This window comes from Sphaeramia orbicularis, chromosome 16 (assembly GCF_902148855.1).
Source record: "Sphaeramia orbicularis chromosome 16, fSphaOr1.1, whole genome shotgun sequence".
Lineage (NCBI taxonomy): Eukaryota > Metazoa > Chordata > Actinopteri > Kurtiformes > Apogonidae > Sphaeramia > Sphaeramia orbicularis.
Window position 1 is genome coordinate 61,121,362 of NC_043972.1, and position 26,719 is coordinate 61,148,080.

General features: G+C 42.8%; 1 protein-coding gene across 1 annotated transcript in view; it reads right to left on the reverse strand.

Moving 5' to 3' along the window:
- Window positions 1-673: 673 nt before the first annotated feature.
- Window positions 674-26,719, reverse strand: part of LOC115435859 (uncharacterized) — a 45,818-nt gene continuing 19,772 nt past the window's right edge. The window contains exons 2-5 of the mRNA XM_030158467.1: window positions 24,714-25,040; window positions 19,309-19,641; window positions 15,993-16,328; window positions 674-870 (exon numbers count right to left, since the gene is read on the reverse strand). Of these exons, the coding sequence (XP_030014327.1) occupies window positions 674-870; window positions 15,993-16,328; window positions 19,309-19,641; window positions 24,714-24,852 (1,005 nt within the window). The 5' untranslated portion in view covers window positions 24,853-25,040. The remainder of the gene's footprint in view (window positions 871-15,992; window positions 16,329-19,308; window positions 19,642-24,713; window positions 25,041-26,719) is intronic.

Here is a 26,719-nt window from a genome sequence, read left to right on the forward strand (position 1 = left end):
TACAATAATAGCATGATAGCCAGTAAATAATGACAACTGCAAAATGTTTTAGTGCAAAAAAAATAACATTCAGTTATGCCAATATTTACATGTACAAACTATCCAAACAAAAGGATGTGAATAACCTGAAAAAAATGAAATTTGTTAAGAAATCTAAGGACAACTTTATCCATATTATGCCTCCACTTATCATTTTTTATACATATGTGTTACAGATCAGACCTACAAAGGCACTAAACATTTAATAACAGGCAGAATATTGTTAAAATTGCACTTCATTTTCTTTAGACATTTCAGGTTGTTCATATTTGCTCAGGTTTTTCACATTCTATTGTTACAGGATAGTTTGTTCATGTAAACATTTTCATAATTTAATGTTTTTTGCACTAAATCAAAGAGAAAAAAATTGGTGTTGTCATTATTTATAGGTTATTATGATATTATTTTTGAGTTTGATGCCCTAACTTGCATTTTGCAAATTCATCCCGCGGGCTGGATTGGAACCTTTGGCGGGCTGGTTTTGGCCCCAGGCCGCATGTTTGACACCTGTGTGGTCCAACAAAAGATCATGTTTGTGGTGTCTGTACATTTCCTGGTTTGTTTTATAAAATCAATTCAGGAATTTTCTTGGCAGTGATCCACTCAGACCTTTTCTCCATAATTGTACTTGTGGTCAGTTTGGAAAGTGTTGTCCATCTTCTTCTGGGACTCTGGTGCCTGCGTTGTCCTTCAGGGGAGGAGGATTCCTGCAGAGATGCAGCTGACATTCTATGGTACTGTAGGTGATGAAGAAGAGGGCCCACAGGGTGTAGAAGGACTCTGCTGGTCTGTGGTGCACGATGGAGGAGGAGTCTTCTCGCAGTGTGATGCCTGGACTCAAGTGAGATGACCTCACACCTGACAGCTGTGGTCAGCAGGACATGTTGTGGTTTGGACCAACGGGGTTTCAGGGCGTTTTTCCACTGGAACTCTCTGATGCAGATCCAGTCTCCTGATTGGATGTTGTGTCCTGCTTGGTCTGTGGGAGGAGACTGGACAGCTTTCATGTGTGTGAGTTGACTGAACAGTATAGGTTAGGGCAGAGCAGAATGAGATCAGACACTCATTCATGCATGGAGATCCATCTTCTTCACACATAGGACTGGACTACCAGGCATTGTCATTGAAACAGAGTCAGCTTTCTTGTGAGGCCAGGCTTCCAGTCAGTTGGAAAACATGTCAACACACACAAGAACATTGTCATATCCCTCACATTTAAGCATATGAATAAAGTCTGTGTGCAGAGTTTCAAAAGGTCCTCCAGGGGGAGGATGTGTCGACAGTGTTGTCTGTGCTGTTTTTCCTGGGTTGTGTTGTGTACAGGTCAGGCATCGTTCACAGTGTTTTTGGACAGAGGATGTAAATCATGGAGCATACCAGTCTTTCAACAGTATTTGACCCGTCCCCCTTTTGCCTACATGTGATAACCCATGTGACCCGTGTTAGCCATGGATACAGGAATGTAGGAGCCACGATGCGGCCGTCATCGTGGACCATGGGTGTTTTTAGCCCATTTTTGGGGGGGTGCTGAAGCACCCCTAAACTGACTCCCAACACCCCTAAAATATTTTAAGGTTGCTGAGATTTTTCTTTTTTCTTGTTTACTTTATATCCATTGTTAACATGCCAGAAAAATGTCAAAACCCTATACAGTACATGGTTGAAATGTAATATTTTAACAACAAAAAGACAGCACCCCCACCCACCCAACTTGTCTCTAAAATGGTTTGATCCACTCCATCCCTCCCCCCTTTCCCTGACTCAGACTCTGGGCTCCACCTGTACAGAGCAGTGCACAGGCGCTGCCTTCTACAGTTGGTCTTCTACCACTGATCTGCCTTGGCGGAGGTCTGCGCTCTCCGAGTGCTTCTAGTTTCTTTTATGATTCCAATCCGTTCCTCTTTGACTGTGGATCAGCATTTAAATAACTTTGATCAGATTTGATGGTTTAGTCACAGAGTTTCTCAGACCCAAAAATGTTCTGCTTTTCTTTCACAGATGTGGGAATGATGGTCCAAAATTGCATTAAAATGTACAAAACAGTGAAATTTCTCTTGCCTGGCCAGGCAGCACTCTGGGTGCTCCGCCCCCCTAAACCTCTGATCCTAGAACCGCCCCTGTCGTGGACCCACAAATTATTTCCATATTTACATCGAATAATTCATTGATCAGTTTGTCATGTTCAGTGAGTGTCCCTGAGGATGTGGTGAATCCTCGGTTTGCCCACAGAGTACCAAAGTCTTGTAAACATTCCAAACCGTATCTGGAATCTATAGGAATGGGAACAGTTTGAACTGTTTGCCAGATGACAGGCTCTCATCAGTGAGTATAACTCAGCTACTCGGGCGGAGCTTGAGGGTGGCAGAGTGGTGCTTTCAATCATTCAAAAATGATCACAAATTGCATCACCTCCATTTTCTCTATATGCTGAGCCATCAGTATCGAAAACAAGAGCAGAGTTAGAAGGAGGAGTTTCAGAAAGGTCAAAGCGAGGTTTAGGTGAACAAGAGATGACGTCCATGCAGTTCTGGGGTTAAACGTGAAAGCTTTCAGTGAAAGGACCAATAGAACCTCCAGTCAGCTCAGATAAAAGTACACATAGGAATACCTTCAACCCCCACAGCTCTAACAGTTTCTGTAGATGAGTTTAGATGAGTGGATTCTGTTGGGTTTAAGGTTCAAAAGTGAAGCTCCTGTTTCTACTAGGAATGATGGAGATTTTCCATTAACATCTACCAATAGATGAGGTTCTTGATCTGGTTTTTCCAGTTTAATGAAAGGAGCTTGGATCCCATTTCTCTGTGTTTGACTTTGGTTTCTTTCCTGACAGCTCTATGAGTGTGGGCTTGGATGGTTTTCCATTTGAATGTTTACTGGAGGTGCCATAGGCAGGTTTGTCTGGGGTTGGGATGTTTGGTGTGGGCACCTTCTCACCCAGTGGTCTGGTTCACCACAATAGAAGAAATGATCCCGCCCTTTGTTTGAGGAGGGTGAACAGGTGTTTGGTCCCAGGTGTGAACTGTCTCTGGTCTCCACCTTCTGCTGCTGTTACTTCTGCCGTTGTTTTCCCTCTGGTTGAACTGCCTGGACAGTGACACACTTGGACAAACATGAGCATTTCACACATTTTATATTCTCTTTGTGCAGTGTTGTCTGACATTGATTTTCCTGTCCATCCAACAGTTAAAGCTCTACTGTATGATGTGGCATTTTTACACTTTTCTTTTGTCATCTTAAAATGCTCCTAATAAGTGTGTGTCAAACTAAAATGTAAAAGAAATCCGCCAGGCATTGAAACTCAAAAATGTTTAATTCTCATATATTTCTGATAAAAGTCTGACCAATCATTTTAGTCGGTCTGAATAAAATAATTGGCCGAACCTGACTGAGCCTCCTGTCAATCATCCATTACGGCCGTCCAGCATCCGATCCATTATCTCCGCCTCACATCCAATATGTGTCCCTCTGAATCTGACGCTTCACTGGCGCTGCTTCTCCTGTCACTGACCACAGTCTACTGACCACAGTCTACTGACCACTGACCACAGTCTCCTGTCACTGACCACAGTCTACTGTCCAGGATGTGTTTGGATAGAACTGACATGCACATGTGGAAGGAAATAAACGGATTTATGAACAGAAACGACAACTGAGGGGCACAAACGGGAGTCTGATGAATGAAGGATGGAGATAAAAGTCCAGAAGTCAGCTGTACTGGACTGAACAGGTCTGCATAAAGCTCAGCTTTTCTGACGGTGGGACTCATACAGGTACATGCACATGGTGTCACACATGTAAGATGATGTAGGATGATAAATGTGTGGACTATGAAACTTCAAATGTCCACGGAAAATTCGCGGAGGCCGCGCGTTCACAGTGCGCGCGCCCATCCCCTGAGCACCGCAGTGAAGACCCTGACCCAGTACTGCACAGACCAGGTCTACTGATGGAACAGGTCTACTGATGGAACAGGTCTACTGATGGAACAGGAGCCGCGGGCCCGCGGCAGGTGGATGATGCATCTGATTACTGAGGGAGGGGTCCGCGGCCACGCCAAAACGGACCGGACCTCCACCTCTGCTTCCTACTCCGTTTCCATCGCGCATCAGGTGAGAGGAGGAGAGAGGAGGAGGAGCCTCAGAGCTCAGGCAGAGGGAAGGGGGCGGGGCTTTGGAGGGAGGCGGGTTGTTCATGTTCAAACTTTTACTAAGTGCTGTGAGAAATGCCACATCGGTAGGTAGAGCTTTAACTGTACCTTTTCTTTAAACTTTTTCTTTTGCTTGTAGACTGCTCACAAACACATTTGCAGAGTACCAGGTGGAAGATCATCAGTCTGATTTTGTGAGAGACTACAATTCTCTGTTGCTGTTATCATGAGTTTTTCATAAAGCTCCTGAGGATTATCATCTTTCCTTTGCTCTATTTATTTATTTATTTATTTTGTGATAGGCTACAATTCTCTCTCTCACTGTCATTCTGAATTTTTCATAAAGCTCCCAAGGGTTATCTTCTTTCCCTTGTTCTATCTATCTATCTATCTATCTATCTATCTATCTATCTATCTATCTATCTATCTATCTATCTATCTATCTATCTATCTATCTATCTATCTATCTATCTATCTATCTATCTATCTATCCCTTTGTTCTGTTTTCTTTGACTTTCTGTCTTTCTTAACTGTATCCCTCCCTTATTCTCCCTGATTATTCACCTTAGATTTTTTTTGGACGCTCAAAAGGAAATCATCATTACTGGTTTTCGTCACTAATGTCATCACTGGATTATTCAGCTCTTTGACAGGATATAGTGTTTTGAGTTTATCATTTTTGGTCGTGGTGACACTGTTCCATTTAGTTTTTATCTGCATTGTGTTATTTTTTTTCTCCAATTGGGCCATTAACTTATTATTTTGATCAGTAAGTGAAGCTATTTGGGATTCTGTATGACGACATTTACTTTCATTTGTCCAAAATCTGAGGGAATTAAAGTGCTGTTTTTTATCTGGACAGAAACTTAATTTCTCCTTTAAATTTTCTAATCCGGTTCGATCAAATGTCCCGTTTTAGGGAAATTTCAACAGACCATTATTTGCAGTTTATTCAACCCATGTTGCAACAAATTTAACGCTATTGGCGCCATAGTTTTCATACATGTACTTGACAGGACTGGTTAACTCTTTCCTGGACTCTCTTCTAAAATAACTTCCATTGTCTTTCTGTAAGATCCCTCCCAACACCAAAAACAACTTTCTTTTACACTTTCTCTATCCCACAAATCACTTTACCAATCCTCTAATCAACATTCTACTTCAGAGACATACCTGGAGTGAGAAATCTGCCACTAAGTGTTGGAAGAGCGAGTCATCCCCACTTCTTCCTAACAGTCCTGTATAGGCCGATTTACCTGACAGTGTTCCAGACACTTTCCTAACAGCGTTCCAGACACTTTCCTAACAGTGTTCCAGACACTTTCCTAACAGTGTTCCAGACACTTTCCTAACAGCGTTCCAGACACTTTCCTAACAGTGTTCCAGACACTTTCCTCACAGTCTTCCAGACACTTTCCTAACAGTGTTCCAGACACTTTCCTCACAGTCTTCCAGACACTTTCCTAACAGTGTCCCAGACACTTTCCTAACAGCGTTCCAGACACTTTCCTAACAGTGTTCCAGACATGTTCCTAACAGCGTTCCAGACACTTCCTAACAGTGTCCCAGACACTTTCCTAACAGTGTTCCAGACACTTTCCTAACAGTGTTCCAGACATGTTCCTAACAGTGTTCCAGACACTGCGGACCTATCTCTCTTGTGTCCCAGACACTTGGTCCTTGTCCAAGGGTCTATTGCACATTGGCCAGTTTCTGTTCTCTATGTTTACCTGAGATGTTAAACCACTAGAAGAACAAGTCGGATTCTACGGCAGGACGATGCAAGTAACTTTTACAACTAAGTCAGTTATGAAAATACAAGCATTCCCAGACATACACAGGATAACAATAACAGAGCAAAGCCTTTTCAAAAACCTCTGTCCACACTCACACAGCAAACTTACTGAAAATTTGGATGGCGTCCCCCTTCTTTGGGACTCCAGTTTCTCAGACCCTCAACAATGCACAGCAACAAAATCTGGGTTTTCAAAAGGACCCTTACCTCTGAAATTTGGCTGTTAGGTCACTGGTGTTGTTTTTGTCTGGAAAGAGGAGTCTCCATTGAAGGTCTGTTGCCATCCGGGTCACGGCACCATTTGTTGAAGAAAATCTCTAAAACCTGGTTCAAAGTTTGCTGCAGTGAGTGTTGCTTTATTTAGTGTTCTGGAGCACGGTGAGAGTACCGATGCAGACAGAGTCTGTTTCAGTAGTCTGACCCCAAATCTGTGTTTTCAGATGGTATTTATACAGTTACTTCAAAGCAGTCAACAGAAAAACTAAAGACAAACAAAGAAATAAAGAATAAGGGGGTAGTACTTCAGGAAGGAGTCAGGAAATTTACATTCAAGGGAAAGGGGGGGGGGGGGTTCACACCAAAGGGGAGGAGGGTAAGTTTCTCAGACCTGGTGGAGGCATCTGAACATCAATCCATCAAATTTTATTTATATAGTGCCATATCATAACAAAAGTTCTCTCATGACACTTTACATGTAGAGTTGGTCCGAACCAGACTGAAGCCAATTTACAGAAACCAACAGAATCCTCCAGGAGTAAACACTAGTGGGTGGAGACAGAGGAAGGAAAAAGGAGCTTTAACAGCAGAAACCTGGAGCGGAACCAGACTGAGGAGGATGGATGTTTTCCTTGACCAGTTGGGGTTAAAGAGAGACAGTAAAGGAGGAGAAAAGAGAGAGCGATAGAGATAGAGAGAGACTGAGGGAGAGGGGGAGAGGGGGGAGGTAGGGGGAGACACATGGATGGAACTGATGCACAGAAAACTGAAGTAGAACATCTATGGAACTGTAGAATAAACACTATCAGAACTATATGGAGAAGTGAGTAATGACGATGAAGGTGGAGAGAGGCAGGAGCACAGCAGCAGGTCCAGAGAGGATCCTGGGAAAACCTGTGAGGATCCAGGGAAAACCTGTGAGGCGATAAAGCACAGATACTCCAGGGAAGAAGTCAAGTCAGTAACATGTATTCACTGGGGCGTAAACAGAAGAGAGAATATTATCAAAACATGAGTGGTTAATGCTAAACAGGTTAACTCGGCAGGAAACATGAAACAAAAGGTGCCTTCTGTGCTCTGTTCTGTTCTGGGCAGATGGAGTCTAGATGTTGTGTGACGTCAGCAATCAGCTGGGAAACAGCTGATGCATTGGCTCGCAGGTGGATTTACACTAAAGTGGAAAACAGTTCACACAGGAGAAGAAATATCAGTAAAACTACTACAAGTGGGAGGGGTCAATCCATTCAGTTTTATTATTGTTATTACCAATAATAATAATAATAATAATAATAATAATAATCACAACCATTTTGACTGTGATTGTGGATTTCATTGTAATAAATAGTATATTTTTTCCAGTTGTATTCAATTCTTTTGTTTATTATTGGGTCCAATATGCTAATAAATTAAGATAAAGTGTAAAAGAATTATCAGATCATATCGGTGAAATAGTGCAGAAAAAATCTATCAAACATTTTTTATGTGTCATATAAAGGCCAAATCAGAAATATTGAAAAAGGGCCCTTCCTGATGTCCCCTCATGTGAGGAAATGTTCTTACCAGCACAGTCTACCTGCCAAACTGTAGTTAACTGCATATGTTTTGTTATGGGCTATATTTGTTCAAATCAGATTATTTACCTGTATCATCTGACAAGTAAATTACACTATGAGTAATGTTAAAATTGTGACACTGAACGTTAAAGGTATTAACCACATAGTAAAGAGACGTAAAATACTTTCTATGTTTAAAAAAGACAAGGTACAAGTGGCGTTATTGCAGGAGACCCACCTCACCGACCTCGAACACCTAACATTAAAACGTGACTGGGTAGGTCAAATATACTATTCTTCATTTAATTCAAAGAGTAGAGGGGTAGCAATACTTATCAATAAACATGTGGCATTTACACTAGATAAGGTCATATGCGATACCGAGGGAAGGTTTGTAGTTACTACCGGGTGTCTGTACGGTGAACGTATTCTTATAGGTAGTATCTACGCTCCCAACACTTTTGACAGTTCATTTGATTCCAAACTGTTGGCTAATATCTCCTCTATCTGTCCTCCACTAGTAATCATGGGGGGGGGGGGGACTTTAACTGTATATTGACCCCAGGAGTGGATCAGAGTCCACCTAGTGCCCTGCCGCTCTCCAAGATGACTAGAGCGACAAGAGAGCTCTGCTCCGACCTTGGCCTTTTTGATGCATGGAGGATAATCAACCCACAAGAGACAGATTTTACTTTCTTCTCCCGCCCTCACCATTCCTTTTCCAGAATTGATTATATATTTGTTTCAAGATTAGCTTTAGACAGGACCAGCACTTGTTCTATTAACACATGTACACTCTCAGACCACTCTTCAGTCACTATTGAACTTATACCACCCTATTATGACCCCACATCCAGACACTGGCGTCTGAACCCAGGTCTGCTTAGCAATCCTTCATCTATAAACATTTAGAGTCACAATGGGAACTTCTCATTTCTACAAATGATACACCTGATGTCTCTGCCTCAACTTTGTGGGAAGCAGGTAAAGCATTCTTGAGGGGTTCCATAATATCATATACAGCTGCAAAGAAAAAAAATTCACTACCAAAACAAATAGAAGTCGAACAGCAAATTCTAACATTAGATAAAGAATTTACAGCTACCTCCTCAATGTCTGTTTTTAAAAAATTAGAAGCGGCTCAATCGGCCCTGGACCAAATGCTAACTGAAAAAGCAGAATCAGCAATATTCTTTGCTAAGCATAGACTGTTTGAATCTGGTAATAAACCCGGCACACTCCTTGCTTGCTTGGCCAGAGGTCGTGCGGGGCTCTATGCAATACTGTCACTTAGAGATAGAACTGGCACAGAACAATTTGAAACTAGAACTATACGTAAAATAATGAAAGATTTCTATCAGGACTTATACTCATCAGAGTGCCACAACACCTCAGAACAAAGGAAACTCTTTCTTGATAAAGTAAACCTCCCCACACTATCTGAAGAATGGAAGAATGACCTATGTAGACCAATTACCGCACAGGAAGTCCTGGACACCATTAAATCTTTACAGAACGGGAACGCTCCCGGCCCAGACGGGTTTGGCCCCGAATTCTATAAGAAGATGGTAAACTCAGTCATGAGAGCTCTAACCAACATGTTTGTTGAATCTCTTGAAAAGGACACGCTACCACCAACTTTAAATCTGGCTCACATCTCTGTGATTTTAAAGATAAGCCCTCTGATCAGTGTGCGTCTTACAGACCGATTAGCCTTCTCGGGGTTGACTGCAAGATACTATCAAAACTACTAGCTAGAAGACTGGAGGAAGTTCTACCTGTCTTAATTAAAGCTGACCAGACAGGGTTTATTAAAAATAGATATTCCCACTCAAATGTCCGCAGGCTCCTGAATATAATACAATTTTCACATAATATCAAAAAAAAAGGCCCTCGCCATCTCATTAGACGCTGAAAAGGCGCTTGACCGTGTGGAGTGGGAGTATGTTTTTGATGTCCTACATAAATTTGGTTTAGGCTTGAATTTTATTGAGTGGGTTAAACTATTATACAGATCTCCTACGGCTACAGTTCTTGTAAATGGCTCTAAGTCTGATGTCTTTCCCCTGAGTAGAGGTACACAGCAAGGCTGCCCTCTCTCTCCACTAGTATTCGCTCTTGCACTGGAGCCCCGAGCTGAGGTTATCAGGGGCCACCATGGGATGACTGGTATATCTATGGGAGGAAACGAATATAGAATTTCACTCTATGCTGATGATATTTTACCGTTCATTACCAATCCAGAGAGTTCTTTTCCTATTTTGTTATCGATCATCACTCAGTTTGGTCAGATTTCAGGGTACAAAATTAATTATAGCAAGTCAGAGGCCCTACCACTGGGCGATTTTGGAGATCAGGTAACCCTGGTTGATTTTCCTTTCAGATGGTCATCCTCTGGCTTTACTTACCTGGGCGTCAAAGTATCAGCAAATCTTAAAGAACTGTTTAAATTAAACTTTACACCAATCCTGGCAGCAGTCAAAAATGATCTCAGCAGGTGGTTTGATCTCCCTCTGTCATGGATGGGTAGAATTAGCTTAATAAAGATGAATGTGCTCCCAAGAATATTATACCCATTACAAATGTTGCCACTTAAGATTACAAGGAGAACTAATTTAGATATTGAAAGAGTTCTCTCAAATTTCATATGGCATGGGAAAAAACCCAGACTAAAAATTAAAACTCTACCATTGCCGGTAGATAACGGGGGTCAGGCCCTTCCCAACCTTCTGTATTATAACTGGGCTTGTCATGCGCAGATAATATCAGGCTGGCTTAAAGATTTTCTTCATCAGGAGACACACGTGGATGCTTGGTGCTGCACTCCTTTCTCCTCCCTCTGCTTTATTCTAACTGAAATGAGCAAGCTCCCAGCTGAGGTTAAAAACAGTGTCATCATGCTTAATACACTTCAGATCTGGCATGATGTTGCTAAGCACACTGGCAGGGGGGGCTTCTCATCAGCTCTACAACCTTTAACTCAAAACAAAGCCTTTCCTCCTGGTACAGGGGAAAGTATTTTTGGTATCTGGAACTCAAACGATTTGAGATTTATAGCTGACCTATTTGAAAATGGTAATTTTACATCATTCGCACAGCTTCAGACTAAATACAAATTACCACACAATCCCTTTTTTGGTTTTCTCCAGGTGAGACACTTTGTAAAAACTAATCTTATTCTCCCAACAGACCCACCAATACTTCGCCCAGTCGATAACTTCCTTCTTAATTTTAATTTGACTGCCATGAACAGTAAAAAATTCATCTCCCTTTTTTATGCTAAACTATACTCTGTTAATCCTTTCACGGTCAGTACATATATGGAGTCGTGGGCAAGAGACTTGGAGGTTGACCTTGATGCCAACACATGGTCAGACGCCTTTGAATCTGTTCAGAAAATTTTTACTTGTAACAGACTCAGAGAAAGCCAGTACAGGATATTACACAGACTCCAATGTAGCCCTCACCTTCTAAACAGAATAAACCCCCAGATCTCCCCCCTGTGTGGAAAGTGTAAAAACGAAGTAGGGACATACTACCACTGTGTTCGGCAGTGTCCCATGATAGTCAGATATCGGAAAAACATCGCTAGGGAGCTCAGCTCAATGTTCCTAAAACCAGTTCAGCAGGAGCCTGTCTTGTTTCTCCTGGGAGTACTTGGGGGGCAGCCCTCGCTACCTGCTGCACAGCTTGTACTGATGGGTAAAATTTTTACTTCTGGCAAGGAGATGTGTTTTGTTTCAATGGATTAAAGCTAAACCTCCATCTGTAACACAGTGGTACAGGGAAATATTTCAGGTCTTTCCTATGAAGCGCCTCAGTGCTACACTAAAGGCCAATGACAACTTGTTTTATAATGTCTGGCATCCCTTCCTGAATTACCTTCCTGACGATACCGCTGACTTGTTGAAGAAAGGGCGACCGTATTTGGTCTTCACTAATAAGTCATAGAATATTTTTATTCTCTTTATCTCCTCTTTTGTATGGCCCCAGTGTAAATTTATATAAGCTATATGTGCAGTTTATATAAGTGAATCATTGTTTTCTTTTGTGGTTTGGCTGTATCTGTGCTGTGTTGTTCATTGTTTCTTGTTTGTGAAATCAATAAAATATATTGCAAAAAAAAAAAAAAAAAAAGGGCCCAAACCTCCTGTGAGCCCTAAGGGTTAAACACCATCTTCCACTACGACCCACTAGATCAGTGACATACGATCCACTGAAACCAGCTGAAGCTCCATCTGGGTTCTGTTACAAAGACAGAAGAAACAGAGGAAGTTCATGCGGTTTATTGCAGTTTCAGGTTAGAGATTTTGTGGGAGTGTGTGGGAGTGTGCAGGCTGGACCGAAACCTGCTGGACCGGACTCTGTGGGAACTGGCGTGGCTGTAAAGTAAGAAAATAAACGAAGCATTGAGGGAGAAAAGATTTTCAATTCAAGGTAGAAAAAGTTAGTGTGTATTCAATGATAAGTCCCAATAAAAAAAAAAGAACAATAATAACTAAGAGTTGGAGGTTTAAGCAATATCTAACTGTTTCAGTACAGAGATCTTCTGAAGTTTTCAACACAGTTTCACAGTAACTTCAGTTTGGTCTTAGTTTTCAAAAACCTGGATAACTAACAGCAAACGTTCATTTTGATAGAATTATCTGTGTTGACTAAACTGACTTAGAAATCCAATCATTTTACAGCCAAACCTGTTGAACTGTCGTCAAAGTGCAAATGTTTGGATGATTTCAGTAAAGGGTAGTGGATAGATGTGGAATTATTTCTGCTAAATATCCATTCATCCATTTTCTGAACCACTTGTGAGGTGCCGGAGCTTTTCCACTGGGGCTACCAGTGGTGGAAGGAGGATACACTGTGGACGGCTCAGCGTTGGTGATGGACAAATGAGGCCTCATGAGGTGTGTGGCCCATTCCCCTGAGTGTGTGGACACTGTGTTGGTGTGTGGCTTAATGGGGACATCTGGTGGACTTCCAAAATCATTGCAGGCTGCCTGGATTCAGAGTGTGGAGTGTGTGGCTTCAGTGGACGGTGGACACCAAATGATGAATTCATGTGTTTACTGAATGAAAGGGATTTGGATGAATTCAATTCATTTGAATAGAAGCCAAATATTAGAACTCATACGGTGTGTCAAATGAAGAATGAACAAAACAAAATGTTCAAGTCAAACTGAAAATGTCAAACTAAAGGGACAGTTTGGTCCAAATCCTTTAGGACATTGCAGTGCTTGTGGACTTGTTACTGGGGGGACAAGGCAGGGGTTCCACATTTGAATGAAGGAAAAGACGTTTTTGCAGCAAGTTGGACCATTTGGTGTGTTTGATCCCAGTTCTGCTGCTTTGGAGAACACTCTTTACATGGAACAGAAGAAGAAGGAGGACAGAAGAATTTCAGAGCAGGTTTGTAGAGGTGCTGATAAGTGTCCTTCTGATTCTGACAAGATTCTAGAGCACAGGTGTCAAACATGACGCCCGGGGGCCAGATCCGGCCCACCAAAGGGTCCAGTCCGACCCTGGGATGAATTTGTGAAATGAAAAAATTACACTAAGACGTTAACAATCAGTGGTGTCCAACTCATTTTAATTCAGGTTCCACATAGTACCAAAATTCCACAGTCTTGAATTGAATTAAGCAAAAAACTTTAAAAAAAAAAAAAATGGCTTGAATTAAGGAAAAAAAATCTTGAATTAAGCAAAAAAAAAATGCTGAATTAAGCCCAAAAAAAAAAAATCTCAAATTTAGCAAAAAATCTTGAATTAACAACTTCAGATTTTTTCTTTGTTTTAGTGCAAAAAAACCCATAAAATTATGAAACTCTTTCTATTTCCAAACTCTCCTGTACCAATAAAATGTGACTAACCTGAACAAATGTGACCAACCTGAAATGTCTGTATTAAATTCAGTCCAGTTTGAACTCTTTTCTTCCTGTTCCTCAGTGTTTAGTGTCTTTGGAGATCTGATCCAGAATGCACATGGACTAATGAGAAGTTACTACTCAAAAACGACCCAAAAATAACCCTAAAATCACCTAAAAATTACTCAAAAACCACCTAACAACCACAAAAAAGAAACCCACCTAAAATCACAAAAATGACCTAAAAATCACCCAAAACCACATAAAAATAACCCAAAAAACACCGAAAAATCACTCAAAAAAACACCTAAAAATCACCCAAAAACCACCTAAAAAAACGCCTAAAAATCACCCAAAAATTACCCAAAAACAACCCAAAAAAAGCACTTAACATTATGCCAATAATTAATGACAACTTCAAATTCGAGTGCCAAAAAAATTAACATTAAATTCTGAAAATATTCCTATTTCCAAACTCTCCTGTACCAATAAAATGTGACTAACCTGAACAAATGTGTCCAAATGTCTGTATTAAATTCAGTCCAGTTTGAACTCTTTTCTTCCTGTTCCTCAGTGTTTAGTGTCTTTGGAGATCTGATCCAGAATGCACATGGACTAATGAGAAGTTACTACTCAAAAACAACCCCAAAAATAACCTTAAAATCACCTAAAATTTACTCAAAAACCACCTAACAACCACAAAAAAACCCCCACCTAAAAATCACAAAAACCACATAAAATAACCCAAAAACACCTAAAAATAACCCAAAAAATACCTAAAAATCACCCAAACCACCTAACATTATGCCAATAATTAATGATAACTTCAAATTTTAGTGCTAAAAAAATTAACATTAAATGATGAAAATCTTTCCATTTCCAAACTGTCCTGTACCAATAAAATGTGACTAACCTGAACAAATGTGTCCAAATGTCTGTATTAAATTCAGTCCAGTCTGAACTCTTTTCTTCCTGTTCCTCAGTGTTTAGTGTCTTTGGAGATCTGATCCAGAATGCACATGGACTAATCAGAAGTTAGGACTCAAAAATCCCCCAAATTCACCCAAACTGACCCTAAAACCACCTTTGTTTGCCCAGCTCTCTCCGCCTGAGTCCCGGATGATGGCCCCTCCTTCCGTCTCCGCCCAGGTCTCCAGCCTGGGCCCTCCTGGTCCCGTTGGGATTCCCCGGCTCCAGACCCAGCGCCTGTCTGACTGCCCTGCTGTCTGTCCTGTCTGTGGACAGTTTGCCTGTTAATCAAACTGTTGGACTTTACTGGGGTGTTCTGCTCTGGGCTCCTCCGTTGCACTTGTGTCAAACATATGTGTGTGTGTTGTGTGTGTCATGCTCATGGATGCTGTGTGTCCATATGTGATGTCTGTTTCCATCCCTGTCTGTGATCCTGTGCTGATGGATTGGGTGGCTTTCTACTGGATGTGCTGCTTTTGTAGCTTTGGATTCCATGTGCTGTCTCTGGAGGACTGGACCCATGCTTCACTGTTCTCTCTGATCTGTGTTTGGGACCGAGCAGTAAGACGAGCAGGACACAGCTGTGGGGTTTATTCAGCCCAATGATCCAAAAAGGATTACAAATGATAGTTTGAACAATTAAGCAGAGAAAAGAGCTCCACATCCCAGAACTGGACACAAAAATAATAGACACTAAGGCTGAGAACAAGAACTGATGCATTCAACAAACGGACCAAAACTGAGCCGACAGAATGAGACTCAGTGGGAGCAGATATAGAGGTTTGGACAAACCATGAAACTAACGAGGGCAAAACCAAATGGACACCAACGACAACTAAATCCAACTGGAGCTTTGGGAACATTCAATCCCCCCATGACAGACCTACCCACAGATGTTCAATGATGTTCCAGTCTGGGACTGTGAGGTGCGTTCCAAACCTTCAGCTGGAGTCTGTGAGCTGGTCCATGGTGGATTTACCGATAGGGTTCACATCATCATCCTGGTGGAAAATCCATCCTCTCTGACAGTGTTCATTTGTCAGATTTGGCTGCAGTGCTTTGGATTGGATTGTTTGGCTTTTCTTTGGTTTGGAGGACAGACTGTCATCACAGAGAAACAAACACTAGAAATACAATAATGAAGAGTGGAACAGCCCAGTCTGAGTGTTTGAAGTGTGTGTGTTTCTATTGGATTGACCTGTTTCATATATTCAAGAGGAATAAGATCAAGCCTCAGTTCAGGAGTTGGACTGGACAAACACAAACACACACACAACAGAGCAATCAAACAGCTGCTTCAGCTTCTGCATCTGAGCTTATTGGAGGAAACTGATATGTGATCTGAGATCTGTCTGCAGAGGAGACAGAGGACAGAGACACACCTGACCTCTGACCTGCACCTGAACTCTGACCTTTGACCTTCAGCTTCACTGCTTTCCTTCTCAGGGAGACTCCATCTCTGCTGACTAAACATAAATATCTTCCAGAGTCGTCCTGTTGGGGGTCATTCAGGGTCAGACTGAAGTCTCCAGTCGTCCATGGGTCTTTATTCATCTTTGTTCTGTTTCTGTATCTGTCGTCCTGTTGAAAATGTTGAGCTGACTTCTTCTCATACACATGGACACGTACGTTTTTCAGGTCATTAGGACGGTACCACCACCCCACTCTGGCGTCCTGAGGCAGGTCAGGGGTCGTTCTGAAGGGCAGCAGGGCCGACCACGCCCCCTCCTCCACCTCCACCTGTTGACCTGGGAGGAAACATGACATCAACATGAGACAGTTTTTTATCATCAACTCTTCTATATGGAGGAAAATCAGCCTCTGTAAAAGGAAAAGATTGAATAATTGTTCAACTTCAGTTCTGGGACCAGGAACAGCAGAGAAGGCTGATTAGATGACTACAACCACAGATCCATGGTGGTCTAAACTGGCTCTAGGACACAGAATACTACTGTCCTGGTGGGGAAGGAGGTGGAGCTGTGGCAGAGGGTTCAGAGGTCCACACTAGACCTGGGCTCTGGAACCCATCTGCTCAAGGGTACTGGGACTATGGTTTTTTATTCAGGAGTTGTTCAGGGTGAGAGGTGTGGAGCAGGTGTGGAGCAGGTGTGGGGCAGCTGTGGCGCAGGTGTGGAGCAGGTGTGGGGCAGTTGTGGAGCAGGTGTTGGACAGGTGTGGAGCAGGAGTGGAGCAGGTGTGGGGCAGGTGTGGGGCAGCTGTGGAACAGGTGTGGGGTTCCTCCACCTGCTCCACACCTCTGGTAGAACTCTGGCTCAGTGGCTTTATGTTGGAGTTCACCCATTGAATGAGGGGGCGGAGCTTCAGTTCAGGAACAGGTTGTGACTGTTGTCTGTCCCAGGTGGACCCTGCTGGTCTACTTGGAGTCTGGTGGTGGTGTACTGGAAGGCGCTCCCCTCATAGACTCCACTGTTCTACTGAGAAACTTCAACATTCACATGGGTAATGACAATGAGACCAGGAGGAGTGGGACTGGGAGGACTGGTCTGGATCTGAACCTGGGGTTTTTCCATTATCAGACCTCTGGACAAGTCACAGTTTGTCCAGAACTAACACTTTGTCACAACAGTGTTATTAATTCTTTAAGTGCCAGACAGTTAAGGGGCTAATAAGCCTTAAAAGTGCCACAGAATTTGGCCGTTTTTCAGTATTTCGCGTCGTTTTTATAATATTTGAAGAATCCTGCAGGAAACCGCTCGGTAACATCCGACTGATTGCTGATTAGATCCAAAACGCACCGGACGCAGCCGATTCATTATTGATCGTAATTTGCATAATTTATAATAATAATAATAATAATCTTTATTTATATAGCACTTTTCATACATTAAAAACTGTAGCACAAAGTGCTTTACATATCAGTTTAAAATCAGTACCGCCCCCCACCCACACCCACCCACTCACCCGCACACACACACACACACACACACACATATACATGCAAACCCACAAGCTCACACATACTTAAGAAGACTGACTGAGCACGGGTAGACCAGAACAAAAATGTACAAGTAAAAGTAAAACATCAATTTAGGAGGCGCTGTCTCAGGGAGGGCAACACGGTGGTGCAGTGGTTAGCACTCATGCCTCACAGCAAGAAGGTCCTGGGTTCGATTCCAACACCAGTCGACGGGGGGTGGGACCTTTCTGTGTGGAGTTTGCATGTTCTCCCCGTGTCTGCGTGGGTTCTCTCCGGGTACTGCGGCTTCCTCCCACCATCCAAAGACATGCACTAATAGGTTAACTGGTTAATCTAAATTGCCCATAGGTGTGAATGTGAGAGTGATTGTTTGTCTCTATATTTTCAGCCCTGCGATGAACTGGCGACTTGTCCAGGGTGTACCCCGCCTTCGCCCCTATGTAGCTGGGATAGGCTCCAAGCGACCCCCGTGACCCTAGTGAGGATAAAGCGGGTTCAGAAAATGAATGAATGAATGTCTCAGGGAGCCATCCGCACCAGGATGCAGCCGCCGACCCCGGCGACCAGGCACCAGCAACACAGCCCCGCATCCCAACTAGTGGGAGAGGGCCAACTGGGACCCCCACCCACCAGAAAGGAGCGGACCCCAGTGAGAGAAGGCGCCACAGCCCCCGGAGTCCACAGCCGCCCCCCGGCATGGAGGGCTCCCTCTGATGAAACACCGGAGAATAAGAAACATTAAAAGATATAAAATATTATTCGGTCGCGTGACCTCAGATTCCCGTCTGCTTGGTCTCAAAAGGGGGACACAGAAAGAACGTCATCGAAATGTGAGAAAGAAATGGGGGTGGATGGTTTGTTTGTACACAAATGTGGCGTGTTCTCCAAAGCCAATCTGATCGGCCCGTGGCACTTTACAGGTTGTTTTCGTAAAGCCGATTTAATCGGCCCATGGCACTGAAAGTGTTAAGTACATGTGGCACAAGGTGTTTTGGGCAGGTCCAACGAGGACAAAACCCCTGGAATATGTAGGAAATGATATATGACACAGCTGGACAGGGAAGGATGGATGAATGGATTATCCAGCCTGATTAAAAATACTCGAATATACAGGGTGGGGAAGCAAAATTTACACTGAACATTTAGTTGTTTTTTCTCAGCAGACACTACGTCAGTTGTTTTGAACCCAAACATATACTGATGTCATAATCATACCTAACACTATTATCCATACCTTTTCAGAAACTTTTGCCCATATGAGTAATCAGGAAAGCAAACGTCAAAGAGTGTGTGATTTGCTGAATGCACTCGTCACACCAAAGGAGATTTCAAAAATAGTTGGAGTGTCCATAAAGACTGTTTATAATGGAAAGAAGAGAATGACTATGAGCAAAACTATTACCAGAAAGTCTGGAAGATACTATTAAAGAAGAATGGGAGAAGTTGTCACCCCAATATTTGAGGAACAATTGCGCAAGTTTCAGGAAGCGTGTGAAGGCAGTTATTGAGAAAGAAGGAGGACACATAGAATAAAAACATTTTCTATTATGGACATTTTCTTGTGGCAAATAAATTCTCATGACTTTCAATAAACTAACTGGTCATACACTGTCTTTCAATCCCTGCCTCAAAATATTGTACATTTTGCTTCCCCACCCTATATATCATTCAAATCTGCTCCATGAGTAACTGCACATTGTGCTCTTTGTGATTGTGGAGGTTGGACAGGGAAAGGGAAAGAAGGGCTCAGTGTTCTAGAACTAGGACTGACCTGTGTCTACAGCACTGACCTGTGACCCACAGAAACACTCGTTTCCTCCTCAGGATCTGCTTGTCTCTGTTGTAGACGGTGCAGGTGTAGATGTGGTTGTCCTGGTCTGTGGGGTGTTTCAGGGTCAGACTGAGGTCTCCAGTTCTCAGTGGGTCTTCTTTCATCTCTGTTCTGTTTCTGTATTCATCGTCCTGTTCATTAGTTCTGTCAGAGCCGTCCTCATACACATGGACCTTCCCGTCACAACAGTGCGTCCACTCCACTGTGAGCTGACTGACGTCCTCTATATGTAATGTGGTTTTCCAGGGCAGCAGGACAGACTCCTCCCCTGAATCCACCTCCACCTGTTGGGCTGAGAACAACACCCATACCATCAGACAACAGTAGAGGAAAACATCTGCCATGGATCCAGTTCTAAGTGATGATGGAATCAGCAGCAGAACCAAGTACTTCTGTGTGTGTCTGAAGTTTTGAGTCTGTTTGTGAATGTCATCAGGATCACAGCAGTTCCAGTTCAGTCTCAGACTGCCCTGCTGGTATGTTATCTGTCATATGTTTGGGATGACTGCTACTAAAATGTCTGTTCAACACATGTGTGAATAACTCCAGTTTCATCTGTAGATGTGCTTCAATCTGGAGAATTGATTGGATTTGCTCCATGCTGTATTCACAGGTGGTTTCCTCAGATGTTTGTGGATTTTGGGGAAATCATCATAATAGGAGTGACTCAATGAGGGTTCAGCCAATAACCATACTCCTTTTATATGATCCAGTTGGATTTGAAAGGAACTGTGAGGATATTAAACATCAGTAAAGACAATGTCGCACAAGGAAACTGTAACCAACAAAGCACAGAGTAAAAGGAGAATTCATCCAAGTGTGTCATTCCATCAAAGCCAGTTTATACAAACGTGTTGAAGAAGTGGTTTCAACAATCTGAACAGAAAAGACCAGAAGGAATGACAAGAAAGACTGACACTAGTGAAGGACTGGGAGGGTTTTTGGGTCCCCCCTAAGAGAGGGGGGGCAGAGTTCAGTTGGTTCTCTGAGTCTACAAGTTCACCACTAGGTGGAGTAAATATCACCAACTTCACCTTTAACGCATCAGTTTTTAACGACACTTTAAACACAATTGAATGTACGACATGAAAGAAAACATGATTTTTGAAAACAGTCACTAACGCAGTGTTTTTCAACCTTGGGGTCGGGACCCCACGTGGGGTCACCTGGAATTCAAATGGGGTCGCCTGAAATTTCTAGTAATTGATAAAAAATAAAATAAAATAAAAACTTACTGATAAAAAATATATGTTGAGTTGAGCGAGTCGATCACAATACATAAAAGGCTTCAATGGAAAGGTGAGCGCGCCTTTTCCATCAGGGCCCCTCGACTTTGGAACAGCCTGCCCCAGGAGATAAGGCTGTGGAATCACTGACGTCTGTGAAATCACTTCTGAAAACACATTTTTATAGACTTGCCTTTATGTGATGTTTGTCCCTTTTTATTTTTGTAATTTTTAATTTTATCTTGTTTGGTTGTTCATTTATATTCTCATACATGATGTTGTTAAATGTCACTCCTTCATTTTTGCATTGATTCGACAGCATCATGTTACGCTATCCCTGCCCTCTTTACTCCCATTCACTCAATTTATATGAAGTGTCATGTTTTTGCGTTTGCTGTGTATATCTCTGTTATTGTGTTGCTTCTGTTTTAGTGTCTTTTCTTGCATCTTGTATTCTGCTGTTGTGCCCTTCTGCTTTGTCTGACAAAGCACTTTGTAAACTTCATTTGAAAAGGTCCTATATAAATAAAGATATTATTATTATTATTATTATTATTATTATTATTATTATTATTATTATTATAACAGACATGACAAACTGTGAGTGTGAAACTGCAGCACTGTGGTTCTGTTTGTGTGTCACATGTTCATTGTGGTCAGTTTCAGATGCTGCATGTCATACCTGCAGCCAGACGATAGTCTGGTTTTGTCTGTCTTTTATGTTTTGTTTGTCACTTCCTGTTTTATTTTGTTAAGTTTTCCCTCATGTGTCTTGTCTGTCATCTTTACTTCCTGTTCCCCGTTCATCCTGACCTCTGTCCTGATTACCTGTCTCCGCCCTGATTTGCTCCACCTGTGTCTAGTTGTCTTCCCTCCCTTTTGTGTATTTAAACCCTGTCTTTTCCTTTTGTCAATCGCCAGTTTGTAACTCCTGTAGTTCAGACCAGTGTTTTTGACCTCGTTTGTTCGTTTGCCTGCCTGTTTTTGACCTGTTTTGGATTCCTCGGTTTCTCGTCTTCTGCCTGATCCCTGTCGGTTTTTGTCTGCCTCATCTGATCTGGTTTTGACCTTCTCGCCCTGACTACCGGTACGTGAGTTTGCCTTGTCCTTATGTCCTGTTGCTCGATTGTTAGCCTGCCTGTGTATGACCTGTTTCCGTCCCTGACCTCCCTTTGCTTTTCCCCAGTCGGGGAAAGTACTCCTAACACTGCTCGGGGAGACGGGCTGCTGCCCTCGATCCGGAGGACGAATCAGAGGAGGAAATCTCCAACCATTATCCTCAAGATTCTGTCTCTCATAATATTTTTTCACCTGTGTGTGTGAATAATAAATCTTTTGGAACTAATTTTTGTTGTCTGAGTTCTGCATTTGGATTCTGTGGTTGTACTAACGTTATCACACTGCAGCTCTTTCATAATTCATAGTTTCAGTTCTTGTTTGTTCAGTATTAATTGTCCTCCTTGTAAATCACAGCTGGACTGACTGGACAGATCCTGACCAGGGAAAATACAATTCTCCCTTTGTGCAGTAATCTACACCTGATTTACTGCCTCTGTCCACAATAATAGACATTATATAGACTAAATGTTTTCTAAAATGAACATTTATTTGCAACATAGTATAGCAAACTATTACATCATCACAAACAAATTAATTTTAGCAAAAACAAAAAGTCTCTGTTTTGAATGTTTGGGGACGCCAGAAATTTGTGATGTTAAAATGGGGTCACAAGGCAAAAAAGGATGGGAACCACTGCACTATTGGGTTGGAATTCCCCCTCATTTTTCACAGCACACAGTCTTCTATCAGACTTTGTAAAAACATAAACCTGCTGGTGGTGGCCTTTCTCAGACCAGGGGCCTCATGTATAAAGCGTGCGTACGCACAAAAACCTGGCGTACGCCCTTTTTCACGCTCAGATGTATAAAGAGTGAAATGACTGTGGAAATGTGTGGTCCTTCACGCCAACTCCATAGCTGGTGTACGCACGTTTCTAGTATTTGGAACCTTTGGCGACACTTAGAGGTGACACTGAAAAACTGTTAATAATGTGAAAAAGGTCATTCCTCCGATTGATGGGCACATCGAAGATACACAGAAGAACTATGAACACACTGGTACGTCATCCTACTGTCAGAGCAGCACATCCACCACCAGAACCAACCAGACCAACCAGAACCAGACCACCCCTGGACCCATCAATGCCAATCCTGCCCGGGAGGACATTAAGCAACAACCATATAAAGAGACAAGGACACAAAATTCATTGGTTGATAAATATAGTGTTCATGTCTGTGAGAACATTTATTAGTTGGTCCAGTCACTCACTGACTCCGCCCATTGTCCTCACCACGTCCTAATGTGACTCGGGTCAGTACAGACCCATGTCGGTCAGACGGGCATCAGCAGAGGACTGTTGGACCGGTGGACCAGCTAACGCTGGGGAGGCAACAGTTAGCCTCTGTGACAGGAGGATGATACTGCGTCTGACCGTCTTCTGTCTCATTGTTGTAAAATAATAATTTGAGTGATTAAACATGAGTCAAAGTCTTTGATTTCCTCTTTGATTTCCTGACATGACTATGCATGAACCTTTATCTTGTTTGGCTGTGATCAGACTGTGTGTGACCCGTAGAATGAACTAATGTGTGACTTAAACAAATACTAAATATATATTTATCTTGGGGCTGATCCGCATCAGCCCTGTAAGAAAAGTGTCACAATATCGGCGACTCTTTCCTCAGAATGTCTCAGTTCGTCTCTTTTCTCCTTCCACCTGTTTTGGCCTCCGCTTCACATCCACCTTGACGTCATCATCTGATCCTGCAGAGTGGGGAATCCCACCTGCAGACCCCGTTTATGCTGATTTGCATATTTAAATGTGGGCGTGGAGAGGGAGGAGTCAGGTAGTCCAACATATGCGCTCAATTCCACGCTGATTGCGATGAATAAAGGAAGTGTACTTGGATTCGGGCGTATGCTCAGTTTTATACATCTGGATTTTTTTGTGCGGCAGGTTTCAGTATGAAATCCACGCAAGTCTTTATACATGAGGCCCCAGGTCCTCTGGCTTCCTCCCACCATCCACACACATGCATTTTATGGCTTAATTGGTGAGTCTAAATCAAAAGAATGTGACAGTGAATGGTTGTGGGTCTCTACATGTTAGCGCTGACCTAGACAAATATTCCCAGTAAACCGTGCATTTCCTTGTTGGTAGTCAGGATAGGCCCTGGCATCCCTGCAACCCTCCAGAGGATTCAACAGTTTGGAAAATGAAGGAATATTTCTGTTGTTGTGTCAGAGGACTGTAGAAACAAACCCATAAGCTGATGCTATCATCCTGATCTATATAGTGTTAATATGAGACTGGATGGAAAATATTTGACTAATTATATTTTACTTTGGAATGTCAGGAAAAAATAACAAGGACATTTTTCAGAGTTTTGAAAGAGCTGTTTATGTCATTTTCATACTAATTAATGCTGCAGTGTTTTTGGTTTCCCTTCAGCACACTGACCTGTATCTAGAGGACTGACCCACGTCTAGAATGCTGACTCTAATGCTGCGTTTCCACTACGTGGGATCGACTCGACTCGACTCGACTCGGTCTTTTTGTGTTTGCACTATGAAAAAGGACCTGGAATCTGGTACCTGGTACTACTTTCTTGGTATCACCTCCACCGAGGTTCCAGGACTGGGGACCAGATACTAAAAGGTGACACTGTGTAAACACTGCAGACCACTGATTGGTCAGAGTGGTGTCTGTGCCCCGCCCTTTTACAAAAACAGATGCAGTAGTTTACAGTAAATGTGTCGGTAGGTTAATTCACATGATGACAGTCTGTAAAACTACACCATAGTTTGTCCAGGAGGTTCAAACGTAAAAATTCAGCATGAGTTTGACCAGACAACACGCAACGAGTGAGTTTATCAGCAACTGTGAGCAGACGACACGGAAGTAACGCACTGCATCGCTATGACGACCAGGTACTGTAAAGTGAGTAGTATCCTGGAATGGAAACGGTCTGGAACAGGACCTGGTACCAGAGTCGAGCCGGTTCTACGTAGTGGAAACGCAGCATAAGAAGGGCTCAGTGTTCTAGAACTAGGAATGACCTGTGTCTACAGGACTGACCTTTGACCTTCAGTTCCACTTGTTTCCTCCTCAGGATCTGCTTGTCTCTGTTGTAGACGGTGCAGGTGTAGGTGTCCCGGTATGTGGGGTGTTTCAGGGTCAGACTGAGGTCTCCAGTTCTCAGTGGGTCTTCTTTCATCTCTGTTCTGTTTCTGTATTTATGGTACTGTTCATTAGTTCTGTCAGAGCCGTCCTCATACACATGGACCTTCTTGTCATCATCGTCCGTCCACTCCACTGTGAGCTGACTGACGTCCTCTATATGTAATGTGGTTTTCCAGGGCAGCAGGACAGACTCCTCCTCTGAATCCACCTCCACCTGTTGGACTGAGAACAACACCCATACCATCAGACAACAGTAGAGGAAAACATCTGCCATGGATCCAGTTCTAAGTGATGATGGAATCAGCAGCAGAACCAAGTACTTCTGTGTGTGTCTGAAGTTTTGAGTCTGTTTGTGAATGTCATCAGGATCACAGCAGTTCCAGTTCAGTCTCAGACTGCCCTGCTGGTATGTTATCTGTCATATGTTTGGGATGACTGCTACTAAAATGTCTGTTCAACACATGTGTGAATAACTCCAGTTTCATCTGTAGATGTGCTTCAATCTGGAGAATTGATTGGATTTGCTCCATGCTGTATTCACAGGTGGTTTCCTCAGATGTTTGTGGATTTTGGGGAAATCATCAATAATAGGAGTGACTCAATGAGGGTTCAGCCAATAACCATACTCCTTTTATATGATCCAGTTGGATTTGAAAGGAACTGTGAGGATATTAAACATCAGTAAAGACAATGTCGCACAAGGAAACTGTAACCAACAAAGCACAGAGTAAAAGGAGAATTCATCCAAGTGTGTCATTCCATCAAAGCCAGTTTATACAAACGTGTTGAAGAAGTGGTTTCAACAATCTGAACAGAAAAGACCAGAAGGAATGACAAGAAAGACTGACACTAGTGAAGGACTGGGAGGGTTTTTGGGTCCCCCCTAAGAGAGGGGGAGCAGAGTTCAGTTGGTTCTCTGAGTCTACAAGTTCACCACTAGGTGGAGTAAATATCACCAACTTCACCTTTAACGCATCAGTTTTTAATGACACTTTAAACACAATTGAATGTACAACATGAAAGAAAACATGATTTTTGAAAACAGTCACTAACGCAGTGTTTCTCAACCTTGGGGTTGGGACCCCACGTGGGGTCACCTGGAATTCAAATGGGGTCACCTGAAATTTCTAGTAATTGATAAAAAAAAAATAAAATAAAATAAAAACTTAGTAATAAAAAATATATGTTGAGTTGAGCGAGTCAATCACAATACATAAAAGGCTTCAATGGAAAGGTGAGCGCGCCTTTTCCATCAGGGCCCCTCGACTTTGGAACAGCCTGCCCCAGGAGATAAGGCTGTGGAATCACTGACGTCTGTGAAATCACTTCTGAAAACACATTTTTATAGACTTGCCTTTATGTGATGTTTGTCCCTTTTTATTTTTTTAATTAGGCCCGAGCCGAGTAAAGCCGGCGCAGGGCCTATTGAGTCTGCAGTGGGCGCATGGGGACGAAATTGCCAGTGACGCGGTCGCCTTTCGCCACTGTCGCCACTCTCACAAATATTCACATTCAGGGCACTGAGACCTTTCTGAAGATGTACATGACATGTGCACAAATCGCATATTTACACCTGCTCAGAATGAATGGGAGTCAATGTGACACGCCCACTCGGGGTCCGTCACATGTGTGTAAGTGCACGACACGTGACATCTGACCCCACAGACATGTGGGGGAGCTCGAGAGCTTTCAAATCAGGCCAAATATGTGGTTGCCATAGAAACGTCTATATTGTTCTTGCTCAGATTATTAGGCCTGAGCCGAGTAAAGCCGGCGCAGGGCCTATTGAGTCTGCAGTGGGCGCATGGGGACGAAATCGCCAGTGACACGGTCGCCTTTCGCCACTGTCGCCACTCTCACACATATTCACCATCACGGCACTGAGACCTTTCCGAAGATGT